Source organism: Electrona antarctica (assembly GCF_951216825.1).
Source record: "Electrona antarctica genome assembly, chromosome: 5".
NCBI classification, from domain to species: domain Eukaryota; kingdom Metazoa; phylum Chordata; class Actinopteri; order Myctophiformes; family Myctophidae; genus Electrona; species Electrona antarctica.
This window is the reverse complement of record NC_136810.1, coordinates 54,513,086-54,528,565: the sequence shown is the minus strand read 5'-3', so window position 1 is coordinate 54,528,565 and position 15,480 is coordinate 54,513,086. Positions and strand designations below refer to the sequence as shown.

Here is a 15,480-nt window from a genome sequence, read left to right as displayed (position 1 = left end):
CTCTCTCTCTCTCTCTCTCTCTCTCATTAGCAGGCAACAGTGCAGCACTATCTCTCTCTCTCTCTGTTTCTGCCACTTTTGCCCCTACTGCTACTCATAGTCACATAGCCACATAGTCACATAGTCACATAGCCACATAGGTTAACACATAGGCACATAGTCACATAGGTTAACACGGACATTGCTGTTCCTTGGAGTGGTTGCACCACTCAAAAATGTAACAAGCTCCATCCCTACGCCCTAACTGCTCCCGATAAGCAGGCCAGGTGTGCGTGTGCGTGCGACTGTGCGTGTGTGTGCGACTGTGCGTGTGTGTGTGTGGATGAAGGTGCACTGTACTGTACAGTATATGAATGCACATCTTCCCATTTTAGTGTTAATAATTTAACTCTGATAATGTACAAATGAACCCCCAAAACATTCTCAGAGTAATAACAACACGGAAGAAAGTACTCACATTTTTCACTTAAGTAAAAGTATTAATACTGCAATGTACAAAGAAATGGCCGGGATTCAAAATTGACTTGAGTAAAAGTACAAAGGTATTTGGTATAAAAATACACTTGAAGTACCAAAAGTACTCATTATGCAGAATGTTCCATTTCAAGTTTTCAAATCTTTTGAAAATAGCCGATCTAGTGAGCTTGTAGATCGGCTATTTTCGGCTATATTCAAATGGTCGAAATGTTTGTAGCTGAGGTGGTTATTGTACGTTTTGTAAGAATAATCTAAATCTACAAAGTAACTAATAATATTGTAGTGGAGTAAATAGTACAATATTTGCCTCTGAGATGCAGTGGAGTAGAAAAGTACTGAAAATGTGACATATACTCAAATAAAGTACAGATACCTCAAAATTGTACTTTGTACCCATTTAGACCTGAGGACGATTCCACAAATGCCTTCTAAATCCTGACAGTTTTCTAAAATACCCATGTTTCTATGTCAGTGGTGCTCAACCTTTTTCATGTCAAGGACCCCCAGAATTATCTGTATTCGGCCGCGGACCCCCATCTGAAAAATATGTAGTTCCAGCGACCCCCCAGAAGCAAAGATTCGAGTTAAAAAACATTCACTGTGAAAGAATATATTCAAAGATTTGCGCCACATTTTTCATGATTTTTCAAAAAATAGCAGATCGATCTGCTATTTTTCAATAGATAAAAAGTTTAAAATAATGGTTAAAAAGAAGGAAAAAAAAGTACAGCACTTAAATAAAATGTGCAGACAGGCGAGACGATAGGTGGTTGTACCGGTGAGAAAAAGGGCTGGTATAAGTGACGGTTTCCGGAGGTGAAGCAGTCTGGGGCTCCGTTCAGGCCTCAGCAGACACACAGGGCTCGCCTCCACTACTAGACGTCTCCTAAAATAACCCGACATCCATCTTGAGCCCTGGCTATGGGTCTAATTGTGTGAAGAAGATCAGCGGGAGGAACAGGAGCAGCACAGGTGTAGTGTGTGGTCTGGTGTGCATTGTGTTGACAAGTGTTATGTGTGTGTTGAGCACTAACTAGGTGAATGTTGGCATGTGCTCTGACAAGTGCTGTGTGAGTGTGTGGCCGACACCTGTGTGGCCGACACGTGTGTGGACTAAACCAAATTATAAAACAGCAAAAGGAAAACTACCTGACACATTGGAAAGAAGCAACACAAAAGCAGAGTAAACTAGAATGCTACCTGGCCCTAAACAGGGAATACGCAGTGGCAGAATACCTGAGCACCGTGACCGACCCAAAAAATCTTAACTAGGTACAGACTCAGTGAGCACAGTCTTGTGATCGTGAAAGGCCGTCATAGGCAGACCTGTATCCCGAGAGAAGACAGACTATGCACCCACTGCACACAAAATGAAGTGGAAACCGAGCTACACTTCCTAACCATCTGTCCATTGTACCAAGACATCAGAGACACATACTTCCCACAGATTACAACCACACACGGAGATTTTGAAAACATGACCAATAACAAAAAACTCCCATATCTGCTGGGACGAAGTACAACAATGTGCAAAAACAGCAGCAAGATTCGTGAGTTGCTGGGATAGGAGAAGGATATCAAACGGAACACAACCACCCTAAAGACTAATCATTGTGTATATTCCTACACTATACCTGCATCCAGTGGGGGGCGTCCAGGGGGGGGGCGTGAAAGAGACAGACAGACAGACAGACAGAGAGAGACACAGAGGTCGCTAACGATATAGAACAGGGGTGGGCAACTTTGACGATGGAGAGGGCCACTATATTTCCACACTCAATCCCTAGGGCCAGATATTACTGTCGTAGCAAAAATAGCCGATCTACAAGCTCAAAACGTGTCGCAATGCGACGCGTTTTGAGCTTGTAGATAGGCTATTTTTGCTATATTCGAATTGAAATCTTGAATTATTTTTTGCTATTTTTGAATTGGAATCCTGAAAATGTACATTTTTATGTAATTTCAAATGCCTTTAATTATACGTGTGTTGACCATTGAGCTACTAATTTAGACTGAAGTAATTTAAGCGGGTCATGTTTGCATGTTGTGGAATTGTAACAGCTGAAACCAATATTATATTAGTATTCTGACATTAACCTGAGGGCCACATTAAGTGAAGGTGGGGGCCGCATGTGGCCCCCGGGCCGCCAGTTGCCCACCCATGATATAGAACATACGTTCATGGGCTGCAACTGGCGGCACGTGGGCCACATGCTGCCCTAACCTTCAATTAATGCAGCCCGTAGGTTAATATCGGATTACTGATGTATTATTGATTTCAGCTGTTTTCCTAGCACCACTCAAAAATGCCAGACCACAGAAAATCTGCTCAATGTTAAAAATTATCACGTGTCTCACCCCTGCTCCGCTCCCTCCACTGGCTCCCGGTCGCTGCCGCACAGAATACAAAACTCTGATGCTGGCATTCAAAGCAACCAAAGGTATGGCTCCCCCATATCTTGCAAGTATGATTGAACCCTACAAACCCTCCCGCGCACTCAGATCAGCCAACGCAGGGAAGCTGGAAGTACCCTCATTAAAAACGCCGGGACAGCGCTCCACACGTCCCAAACTCTTCTCCCTTCTGGCTCCAAAACTGTGGAATGCACTTCCCGTTGCAGTCAGAACTGCAGCATCACTCCCAATCTTCCGCCGTAGTCTGAAATCTGACCTTTTCAGACTCCATCATGGCCCATAGCACTTACCCTACCCCCTTAGATAGCACTTTTGTAGACTTTTGATACAGCATTTGATACAGACTTATAGCATGTTATGTAGACAGCACTATAATTGCATTGTATGTAGTCACTCATAGCATGTCATAGTACATATGTATAGCATAGTATAGTATATTTGTATAGTTTATATGTATAGTTTCATTACATAGATATTCCACTGTTACGTTCTTAGCTTACGCATGTTTCATGATAAATGCTTTTTATATATGTGATGTATTCCCATGCTTTTTTTGTTCTTGCTCAATGTAAATCGCTCTGGATTAAGAGCGTCTGCTAAATTCCTAAATTGTTAAAAGACGTTTTTTTAACCCATTTTGGGCGGGAACCCCTTTTGGTGTTAGCATTATGTTATGCTTTAGCTATTGAAAAATAGCAGATCTACAAGCTCATAGCGCGCCACCGAGTGGCGCGCTACGAGCTTGTAGGTCTGCTATTTTTGAAAAATCGAAGAACCACTGACATAGAAACATAGCTTTTTCAGAAAACTGTCAGGATATAGAAGACATTTTTAGAATCTGATCTCAGGTCAGAATGGGTTTTAATGTCACGATCACTTTAATAGAGGATAGGATTAATGTGTGTATTTGTGTGTGTGTAGCACGTAGTGACTCAATGAAATGAGGTGTGTGTATCAAGGACACTTAAAGGGACATTTCACCACTGGAAGAAACTACAGTCACTCAATGTCAATAGTATTTTGTAGTAGATAAAAGTAGCACAATTTGAAATGTGCACCCTATCTATGGCCAGAAAATAATAATAATTAAGTCTGTGTGTTTGACAAGGATTGCTGTATTCCGACAAGGCATTTAATAATTTGTTGTCTTCCTCTTCCCTGTATTCCTACAATGACCATAATGCTTTGGTGCACTGCCCCTCCTTGTGGAGGGGGGGGGGGGGGGGGGCTGCGTGGAGGTGTGTGACTTGTAGTCCCAGGAAGGAAGTGAGACCACATTTTCATGACAAACGTTGGTCATGAACATGGCGCCATGACTAAAATATCCAAAAACAAAAAAACCCCAGTAAAGTGTTTCTTGTGTCCTAAACATAATTAACCCATTTTGGGGCGGGAACCCCTTTTGGCTTTAGCTATTGAAAAATAGCAGATCTACAAGCTCATAGCGCGCCACCGAGTGGCACGCTACGAGCTTGTAGGTCTGCTATTTTTGAAAAATCGAAGAACGACTGACATAGAAACATAGCTTTTTCAGTAGAAGTCATTTTTAGAATCTGATCTCAGGTCAAAATGGGTTAAAATAAGATCTGGTTGCCGAAGGGGTGAAGTGGCACAGTTTGCATATCGGGTTCAAACACGGGTGGCGCATAATCAAGAGAGCTTTTTGGCCGCGTCCACATCACAATTTATTATTTATTTAGCGAATGCAAAGTCCTTTAGCCAAGCGGTTGCCTCCTGGTCTGCTCAGCGCAACACTATCTCTCTCTCTCTCTCTGTTTCTGGAACAACAGCGCCACTTTTGCCCCTACTGGTACTCATAGTCACATAGGTTAAAGTCACATAGGTTAACATGGACATTGCTGTTCCTTGGAGTGGTTGAACCACTCAAAAAAAGAAGCGGCTTGGACTCCTCATGTATGGATGGAAGCATGAGGTCAGTCCGTTGCTCTCCCCAGGTTGGCAGAGGGAGGGAATGTAAGCGCTCAGGATTACACTAGACAATCGACACTGGGTTAAAAACATGGATTATAAAAGTTGTGGTATGAAATGTCGGCTCATTCTTCACCCAGTAAGAAAGAACTCATACACTGTATTATATGTCGGGGTTCCCTGGCAGAAACACGTGAGGCCGACCGCTGTCTCGGGGGACCTTGTTAAATTGGACAGGAAGGTGGGGGGGAGAGGGACTAGTACAGTATGTGTGTCAGCCAATCGGCATGCATCGCAGGCATGGGGATCTGCCGGGCATCCCTGCACATGGCGCATGATAGATGGGGGATGATGAATAATGGGCTCTGGGGTTTGAGGCCACTCGCGGAGAGATTTGCTGGGATATCTGGTGCAGGCACCGTGCCAGACAGAGACAGTTTTTTCTGGGGCTGGGGGGGAGGGGGGGGAGCACCTCCACCGACATAGTTTAGCCCAGTTTGGGCGGGAACCCCTTTTGGTGTTTTAAACATTATGTTATAATTTAGCTATTGAAAAATAGCAGATCTACAAGCTCATAGCGCGCCACCGAGTGGCGCGCTACGAGCTTGTAGGTCTGCTATTTTTGAAAAATCGTGAAAATGTGGCACAAATCTTTGAATATACGTATTCTTTCAGAGCAAACGTTTTTTAACTCAAATCTTTGCTTCTGAGGGGTTCCTGGGAGTACACATTTTCAGATGGGGTCAGCCGCATCGGCCAAATACATATCATTTTTGGGGTCCTTGACATGAAGTATTGAGCACCACTGATACAGAAACATGAGGTATATTTCAGAAAACTGTCAGGATTTAGAAGACATTTTTTTTCTCTTTTCGACGTCAGGCCTAAATGGGTTAGACACTGGAACGTGACGCATGCAGTGGCACGCACGCACGCACACACGCACGCACGCACGCACGCACGCACGCACGCACGCACGCACGCACAAGGTCAAAATGCCACTGTTGCTGGGGGCAGTGCCTTTAAATATCCGGCGTGGCCCACCCAAGGGGCGGGAAGTCGGAACAGGTAACGTCACCGAGGGGTTAGAGAAGCCCCTTCACACGGGCTGCGGTGGAACACGTGTCAGGAGCACTCTGACTCAAACATCGTGATGATCGTACTAATGAGCAATTTCCTCCTGTACGGAATATGCAATATGTGCCGCCCATGTCAAGCTGTTTTTTTTTTTTTGCATGTCCTAACAAAGGTCATGTCTGATTATTTAGAAATTATATTTTTGTCGTTGTCGTCGTCATCGTCGTCGTCCCCCTCTTTCTGGGCATGTCATATACGCAAACATTTTGTTAAGAATAACAGATCTACAAGCTCGCAATGGGTTGTGACTGCGAGCTTGTAGAAATGAGAAAAAACGAAGGGCAATTAAAACAATAACAAAACAAAAGAAAAAATCTCACCTGTGTGAACTGAGTGATGCAACTCCCCTCTCCCCTCTCCCCCTGCCTCTCTCTCTCTCTCTGTAATTAGCACTAGGCAACAGTGCAACACTATCTCTCTTTCTCTGTTTCTGGCACAACAGCGCCACTTTTGCCCCTACTGGTACTCATAGCCCCACACATAGGTTAACACGGACATTGCTGTTCCTTGGTTGCACCCATAGACATATATACATAGACGCCCCTTCCGGCTCTGAGGCGTGTGTCAAAATTGAAGGCACTATTTTCCCGACATTCCTTGCGAAGAATAGCGGAAGCAAAGCGGAAGCTTGTCAAGCTTCCGCGTGCGTAACATAAGTCCCGGAAAAGACGCGCTGTGATTGGCCAGTAGTCACTTGAGTGACAGCGAATGCCTTCAGCACTTCTAAATAATAAAGCTGCGGAGAACTGTTGCTTTGTGTTCACTCTTTAATGTTTTGTGTTAGTAATCTAATCCCCCTGGCTCTGATGTTGTATTGTTAATAACTTTGTTGTTTGTGTTTGTTTGTTTTGTATTGTAATGTATACGGTCATGACTGTTATAAAGATTTGTTAAAAAAAAAAAAAAAAAAGCCTTCAGCACTGCACCTCCGCCTTCATTGGGATACACGTCGCTCCAATGAACTGCAGCGGCAAATGAGGCATCTATTTCTTAATATCTATGGTTGCACCACTCAAAAACAAGACAAAACAAGAGCATTCAGGTGTATAGCTAGCCAGCAACTCAACCAGATTACAAACAGTGGTGGTGGTAGTACATGAAATATAATAACCAATCTGTAAAACAGTTCATAATACAGTATAAGTTCACAATACAATGTAGTTATACGTAACCCTTCGCCTCCTATCCCATGCCCAATAAAGATACTCTGGAAAAAGCAAAAAACATGGTGAAAGAGAAACTCAACCACTGCACCACTCTCACACTCCACCAAAGGACTTTTTTTAAACAATACAACTCTCAGATCATGATACAGAGGACAAAATAAAATAAAATGGATTTCGTTCTCCACCTCATTCATATCACAGTATTCACTTATCCTGTCCTCCTCAGCAACACCCCTATAATATCTTCCTGTTTCAATGTGCAATGGCAAAATGCCACAACGTATGAAATTAAATTAAATGAAATGAAATTAAATGATTACTATATTTACCCAGGGTATCTGGGCTAAGCTCAAGAACTTGTTTCCAGCCAGGCCCTGCTCATAGAACACATTTCATCGTAGTGGTTCAATGCCTTGTTCAAGGGCACTTCAGCGGTGGTAATTTTAACGTGTCGGACCGCTAATTCGAACTGGCGACCTTCCGGTATCAAGACTGCTCCGCAATCCGTTCGGCCACCGCTGCCACATAATGTGTGCATACAGTGACCTCTGACTTTTTTTCTAAGTTAAACATAACATATTTTTTTACCTTAAAGGAGAATTCCATGCTAGAAGGCTTTCTTACCTTTAGTTGTTACGTCCCCACCAAAGAGGTCCAGTTGTTATTTTGTGCAAAAGTGCATTATTGGCTATTTCCCCTAATATAAGCCCTCAATGGGGGTTGGGTTTTTGTGCTAATTCGCTTATTTCCATCGAAATTAGTAGTAAAGTGTGCCGCTTGGGATAGTATTTATTTATTTATTTTTGATTTTTGAGTGATGGAAATAAGCGAATTAGCACAACACCCCATAGCCCCATTCAATGCAATTCAATGCATTTTGCACAAAATAACACCTGGACCTCTTTGGTGGGGACGTAACAACTACAAATAAAGGTAAGAAAGCCTTCTAGCATGGAATTCTCCTTTAAGGTATATAAATTGAGGAAATCTCCTCTGTTATATCTCTTGGGGGCAGACCCAAATGTAAGTATGAGCTCTGCTCATAGGAGACTATTTGATCTATTTAGATTCTTGGCAAAGAAATGTATCTTAATTTTATGGGAGAGAGATGACATACTTTCAGAACATAATATGTGGACGACCCAAATAATGTCACTATTACCCCTGGAGAGACTTAAATATGAAACACAAAATAAGGCAGATGTATTCGTAAATGGTAAATGGTGCATTTATATAGCGCCTTTATCCAAGGCGCTTTACATAGATTGTGCATTTACATTCACCCATTCACACACACATTCATACACCGATTGCAGCGGAAGCCATGCAAGGTACCAACCAGCACATCGGGAGCAATTTGGGGTTCAGTGTCTTGCCCAAGGACACTTCGACATGTAGACAGGAGGAGCCGGGATTCGAACCGCCGACCCATGGATCATTGGACGACCTGCTCTACCTCCTGAGCCACAGCCGCCCTATTCGTAGTCTTTTTTAAATAAACAATAAGTTCTTAATTTTGGCTTTCTTCTTTCCAAGCTCGTATATATTTTTCACGGGTTCTGTTTTTAACCCATTCTGGACAGGAACCCGTTTTGGTGTTTTAACTAAGCATTATGTTATACTTTAGCTATTGTAGCAGATCTACAAGCTCATAGCGCGCCACCGAGTGGCGCGCTACGAGCTTGTAGGTCTGCTATTTTTGAAAAATCATAAAAATGCGGCACAAATCTTTGAATATATATTCTTTCAGAGCGAACGTTTTTTTATTTCGACGTCAGGCCTAAATTAAACTCCTCCATGTTCACAGTGATTCTTTGAAAGTACTGTTCTTCCAGACCACACTCCTGTAATAAATCTAATATTTCGGAGACCCATTCCCCTTCCACCAACAGGTCCAATAAATAAAGGATTTGTCTAGCCACCATACTCGGTGGTAGACCCAGCAGCCTGTTCCAAAGGCTCACCATGCTGGCGTTCCATCTGATTTCACACGAGTCCCAGCCCATATCTCCATTAAATGCTGGAATTGGAGCATACAGTATTTATTATTTATGGAGTCCCAAAAATAATCGTATTGCCCCGATTTTGAATACGTTAATTTAACTGAAACTTTTTGTACCCCCAGACCCCCGACACATAATCTAGAATAGGACATACGTACACAAGTTTGATACAGTTTTGAATATGTAGAATACCCCATGTCCCTTAATGTTTTAGTTTTACCTATAAGGCCTCCTAATGCCCTGCCTGCTGTGTGTGTGCGTGCGTGCGTGCGTGCGTGCGTGCGTGCGTGTGTGTGTGTACCTGCAGTGCTTGTGAACACCTCGCTCTGGGACGACCCCTCTGATGAGATGATGGTGGTGGCAGGCGTCCGGTCAAAGGTCAGGGTGCCTGACGTGGTGATCTGGCCCGACGGGGACACGGTGACTGGGGGGGGGAGTGGACAAGTTAAACATGTTACGTTTCATTTACATTTCATAGCACAATTCTGGAGATATAAGGCAGCCACTGGTAATTTACTGATAATTGATGTTTTTCAACAGCTTAAGTTTAAAATAAGTGGTTAAAAGCTAAGGTGACACAGATGCGTTCCCATAATGGGTTAATTAAACTAACCTTAAAGGACCACTTCACGACTTATATGGTCCATATAATTGGTCCTCACTAATGTTCATGGTAAAACAAAAATAAATAAAAAATAACTAGAAAAAGTGCCCTTCTGGGCACAGGTCTCCACCAGGAGGATAGGAGTGTGTGTGATGTTTGGCAAAATGTTTAGGAGTAATATAAACATGTTTTTTTGTTTGTTTGTTTCTTGCAACAATTTTCTTCATTTTGTTGAGGAAATGCAGAGCCAGATCACTCATAGCATCTCTGAGGATAGAATTCTGGATGAGCAGTACATGTGCAGCATTTTGTACAAAACGGGCTACTCCTGAAAACGTAGCTAATCAGTGTAGAATCTGAGAAATCCAACAGGCTCGTCTTGATCACATGACTACAGAGATCATGTGTACCGATTTGCGTGAGATTTGGATGAAATCTGTGCGACTAACATAAACAATGTGTTTTGCAGAAATCGGCCTCATGGTGGCGCTATAACCGGCAGATGTGGAGGGATGCAGGGAAAATGTTTTTCCATGGCCTCTAGGGAGTGCACATACATAAGTTGTCGATGCAGTTATAGGTAAAAACTGGATTTAGCCTGTTATAGCGCCACCGTGAGGCTGATTTGGGGAAAAAATTGTGGCATGTCGTCCTCGGCCTAGTGGAAATGTGCGTGTATAATTTGATGGAAATTGGACACTGTGTTTGTGATTTGTGGCATTTTGTTCGAAACGGACCAATCATGTGAGCTTTGGAAGCCAATCTTAGCCAATCAGGATGGAAGATGGGAAATTGTGCAGATCTGTGTTGATCACATGACTATGTAGATAGTGTATACCGAATTGTGTGATGTATGGATAAAATGTGTACGAGTCATCTACAGAAATGTGTTTTGCCTAAATCGGCCTCATGGTGGCGCTATAACAGGCCGTTGAGGAATATTTGGGGCAGAGGTTCGTCGTTGGCATCCAGGGAGTGTGTGTGCAAAGTTTGGCATGGATCGGGCCAACGGTGCCGGAGATTAGCTGATAACGGACGGACGGAAGGACGGACGGAAGGAAGGAAGGACACACGGACGGAGTGCAAAACATACTCTCTCCCCATGCCTTCGGCCTGGTGGAGACAATAATAATCTACTCAGTCTGTGTCTCATAGGAGGACTGTGGACAGTTCAGAAACCCGTCCACCACTGACATCATCGATGGGGAATCCAAGCTAATAGAAACTGCAGGCTTTCTATTCCTGAAAAGTTGCAATGCGAAAATGGAAGCCATCGTTCTCACGATATTAAAAATCTTGTCTAAAATAGATTCAGTTGCTCACTTCCATTTTGTTTCTCTTTATTGAATCCACAGAAGGAAAGCAGAGTGAGCAGAAAAAGCTTTTAAAACACATTTGTGTTTCTGCTAAGAATGCGCACTTAGGTTAGCTTTTGTTGCACAAACTTGTTTACCAGCAGACTACAAAAATGCTGTTTTAAAATGTCCTAATAATTTTTTTCGATTGTCTTTGATGTTTTGTTGTTTCTGATGTTTCTGATGTTTTTGATGTCTTTGATGTTTGCCTGATACCTGAGGCCGATTCTAAAAATGGCTTCTAAAACCTTGACATTTTTATTAAAAAAAAAAGAAAAAAAGAATTATGTTGCTACAAGTATAGCAATAACTGATGATACACAGAGGTAGCATCCGGCTTCAAAGGTAAAAACGTATAGGTGCATGCACCAGGCATCAATGGGAACCTGTCTGTAAAGCACTTTGTAACTGTTTGGAAAGTGTCACGCCCTGTCCCAGGACGTACCATGCCTGGTCCGCCACCCTTATGTTCTCTCCTACCTGCCCTGTTGTGTTCCCCTCCCCCACCCTACCTGAGAGACAGTTTCCTCCTGGGAACACAGCTGTGGACTATTGTGCCTATTAGTGACTATGTGATTTAAGTGGTGTGTTTGTGGGACTCTGTGTCGGATTATAGTTTGGTTCTGCGCCATCATTGCGCTGCTGTTCCGCCCGGGGTTCCTGTATATTTTATTGTTTTCGTTCCTGCCCTGTGTGGCGTATCCTGTGCTCTTTTTCCTAAGTTAAGTAAAGTGTTTTATCCAGTCATTCTTGTGTTCGCTCTCCTGCTTGGTTCCACACACACATTCCGGGTCGGCAGCGTGACAGAAAGGTTCTATAATACAATGCATTAATTTATTAATTCATTCAGACACTACAGCAGCATGGCAGTGCAGTGGTCTTCAACCTTTTTCCACATCAAAGATCATTATTTATTCGGCATTTGAGCCACGGACCACCATTTGATGACATCTAGCATCTCAGACCGAAACTGAAGATTTATTTTAATATCGTTGGATACGATTTTGTCCAGAATGCCATGGTTTATTGATGTGGCCACTGGTACCATAGGAGAGATAACAGGCAAACGTTGATCAAAATAACAATTCTTCTAATTGTGTAGACTTCTTGTAATGCAGATGTTTAAAAACTATTGAATTCTTGAGAGTGTAAAATGAAACCAAATGCCCTTTCCCTTTGGCTTCATGTTACACTCTCAAAAGTTAAAGGTCTACAAGGGTCCATTTGGTTACCAACTCTCCATCATTTAGCTGGGGACCACCTGGACCCGCCTCAAGGACCACTGGTGGTCCCCGGACCACTGGTTGAAAACCACTGCACTAGTGGAAGTTGGGTCTCTAGGCCAGCAGGGGGTGCTATACTGTAGCCATCAACAAGCACAGGGGCAAAGTAATCTGACAGATGAGAAGCAATCTCATTGTGTCAGATTTGATTTTTTTAAAAATGAGATAATGTAATTTAGCACACCGTTACTGTATGTGAATTGCACACACGCTATTGTCCTTCATTTCTTGTGGCACATTAACTGAACACAATTCCTGTATGCGCACACACGCACGCACACACGCACGCACGTTGATTTGTGGGATAACTGGACTATAATTCTCATAATGCTTTGGTGCACTGCTCCTCCTTGAGGATAGGGGGAGGGCGGTCTTACTGAGACAACATGTAGTCCAGGACGGAAGTAAGCCCAGTGTCCATCATGACATCAGAGACACTGGGCTCACTGCTTTAAAATATCTAAAACCACATATTACACACATAAAAAGACCCCAGGAAAGTGTTCTAAATCTTCTAAACGTCATTAAACAAATATTTTTTTGCAAAAAGGGTGAAGTTTCCCTTTAACTTAAATGCAAATACATTGGACATAAAAAACACGATAAGATTATAACACTAGTCATTCACTGATTGTAACAGCTGAAAAAACTAATACCGTATTGTGCCAAATATAAGACGACTCTGATTATAAGACAACCCCCATTTTTCAAGACTCATTTGTGGGAAAAGAACATTGAATGTCAAATAGTCTAGTCCCTGAATTATAATACGACCCCGTTTTTTTAGGATATTCTTTAGTCTTATATTCGGGCCAATATAGGGTATATCAATATTCAGCGGGCCACATTACAAGTGGGGGTTGACTCGCATGTGTCCCCTGGGCCGCCAGTTGCCCATAGGAGCTGCTATATGGCCCACTTTACTTTTCTTCACACCCAAAATGAACACACATGAAGAACAGTTGATCCCAGGTTGAAGCAGAGCAGGACCTCTTGCGCACAAACTAGGCCAAGCAGCAGTGCCATACTTCTTGTGCATGCATTGCCGACAGTAGGCCAGGGACCTCAATTATTATTTGGGGCAGCGGTGGCCTAAGGGTTAGAGGAGCACCCTTGTTGCCGAAAGGTTGCCGGTTCGATTCCCCGGACAGGCAGGAACAATCTGGGTGGGGAAGTGATTGTCATCACTCACCCAACACCGCTGAAGTGCCCTTGAGCAAGGCACTGAACCCCCAACTGCTCCCCCTGGAGCTGCTTAGTGGCCAACAGTATAAGACTGTGGTTGTACTGGTCAGCTCCCGGGTTTTAATGTGCGTGTGCGTGTCTGTCTGTGTGTTTCTATGTGCAGGGCGTTGCTGAAAATGAGCACCTGTGCTCAACTACTTCCCTGGGTAAATAAAGGATAAAAAAAAAAGAATTATGTGTAAAAGTGGGTCAACGACAACTATTGTTTTTGTGAATAAACACATGCCCTCCTGTTACCATAGGCGGTAACGGGAGGCCAGTGCCCGTGAAATGCTCGAAAAGAGCAGAGAAGAAGAGCGGTGTTATGGTAGTTTGAACTGGATGTGTTAATCGGCCATGTTCTACTCACGGTTACAATTATTTGCGTGATGTTTTTTGTATTTTATTAAGCTCTGAACATTGTACTTTATCCCATTATGAGCCCTAAAACCAATCGCGTGTGTGCGTGCGAGTGCACGGAGGATTTGGGCTGTCGGCTGTTTCTACCATGGATGCTATAGCGTTGGCTAGCGACGGAAGCTAAAATAAGGTAAAAAATATTATTATTAATTCTGGATTAATGCTCTTCTGTCAAATATTGTGTTCTTGTGTTTGGCCAAGATGAGTTTAATGGCATCCCACGAGATATCTGGAGGTTTACATGGATTGTGTTAAGAATTCACAAACAAGTTCAAAATGCTGCAAATTAAATATCAAACAAACAAGCAACCGTTATCGTTATGATTTGAGAGTCTGCCAGAAATAAAGCAAAGCAGAGTGAAGGCAAACAAAGCCACATAAAAGTGGAGGGATGAAAAGAGAAGGTTATAGTTGCAATTATCCATAAGATATTTATCCTACCCAGGATTCAAACACGGGTCTCCCCTCATGAGGGCTGGGATTTCTAAAGCTCAGGGCTAGGACGGATCAGAGTTGGATCAATCCTCCTCCAACTCTGAAGGTAAGGTTGACTCTTATGTAATTTATGACTAAAACACGATCAAATCTGGTTGATAATGAGGTCCAATGTGTCTAGGAAAGCAACTTACAGCGGGGCTCCACTGGACGCGTGCGTGCGTCAAAAAACTAACCGGGGCCATTTTAAAGCAGTCATCGAACGCAGAGCAACGCAACGCATCGTAGGCAGTGGAGCCACCCTTCATTGATTAAAAAGGGAACATTCCCTGACGGTGACGGAGACGCAACGCTGACGCGTCCAGTGGAGCCCCGGCGTTACATGCGGCCCCCGGAATCATGGAGTGATGTTCTTGGACTTACATGTGGCCCCTGGAGTCAGGGTGATGTTCTTGGGAGATGATGGGAGGTCCTTCTTATCTGGGGTGGTTGGCTGATCGCTGTCCTTCTTCCTTCTCTTGTACGGGACGAACAGTCTCACCGGGCCCGTCTTTACGTGAGGGGGAAAGTGAGGGAAAGATATACTTTGATTGCTGTGACACGTGTAACAGTGAAATGAAAGGAGTGACAAAGAAACTGTGACTTTCCTAAATGTCTTGGAAATACGCCATTTTTTGGTCAAGCGACAGTAGTATAACCCATTTTGACCTGAGATCAGATTCTAAAAATGTCTTCTACTGTCTACATCCTGACAGTTTTCTGAAAAAGCTATGTTTCTATGTCAGTCGTTCTTCGATTTTTCAAAAATAGCAGACCTACAAGCTCGTAGCGCGCCACTCTGTGGCGTGCTATGAGCTTGTAGATCTGCTATTTTTCAATAGCTAAAGCATAACATAATGCTAACACCAAAAGGGGTTCCCGCCCCAAAATGGGATAAACTAGAAAAGTGTGCTCCTTGCAGGTCCCGCAAACTTTGGAAAGCAGCGTCTTAGCCAAGTGAAATGGGATCTGGAGAATGACCTGTGCATCTCG

The 15,480-nt window shown here is 43.3% G+C and overlaps 1 protein-coding gene across 2 annotated transcripts in view; it reads right to left on the bottom strand.

The window, feature by feature from the left end:
• deaf1 (DEAF1 transcription factor) overlaps nucleotides 1–15,480 on the bottom strand; it is a 70,695-nt gene that overhangs the window by 34,106 nt on the left and 21,109 nt on the right. For both annotated transcript variants that reach the window (XM_079501891.1, XM_079501892.1), the window contains exons 8-9: nucleotides 14,872–14,998; nucleotides 9,429–9,551 (exon numbers count right to left, since the gene is read on the bottom strand). In XM_079501891.1, the coding sequence (XP_079358017.1) occupies nucleotides 9,429–9,551; nucleotides 14,872–14,998 (250 nt within the window). The remainder of the gene's footprint in view (nucleotides 1–9,428; nucleotides 9,552–14,871; nucleotides 14,999–15,480) is intronic.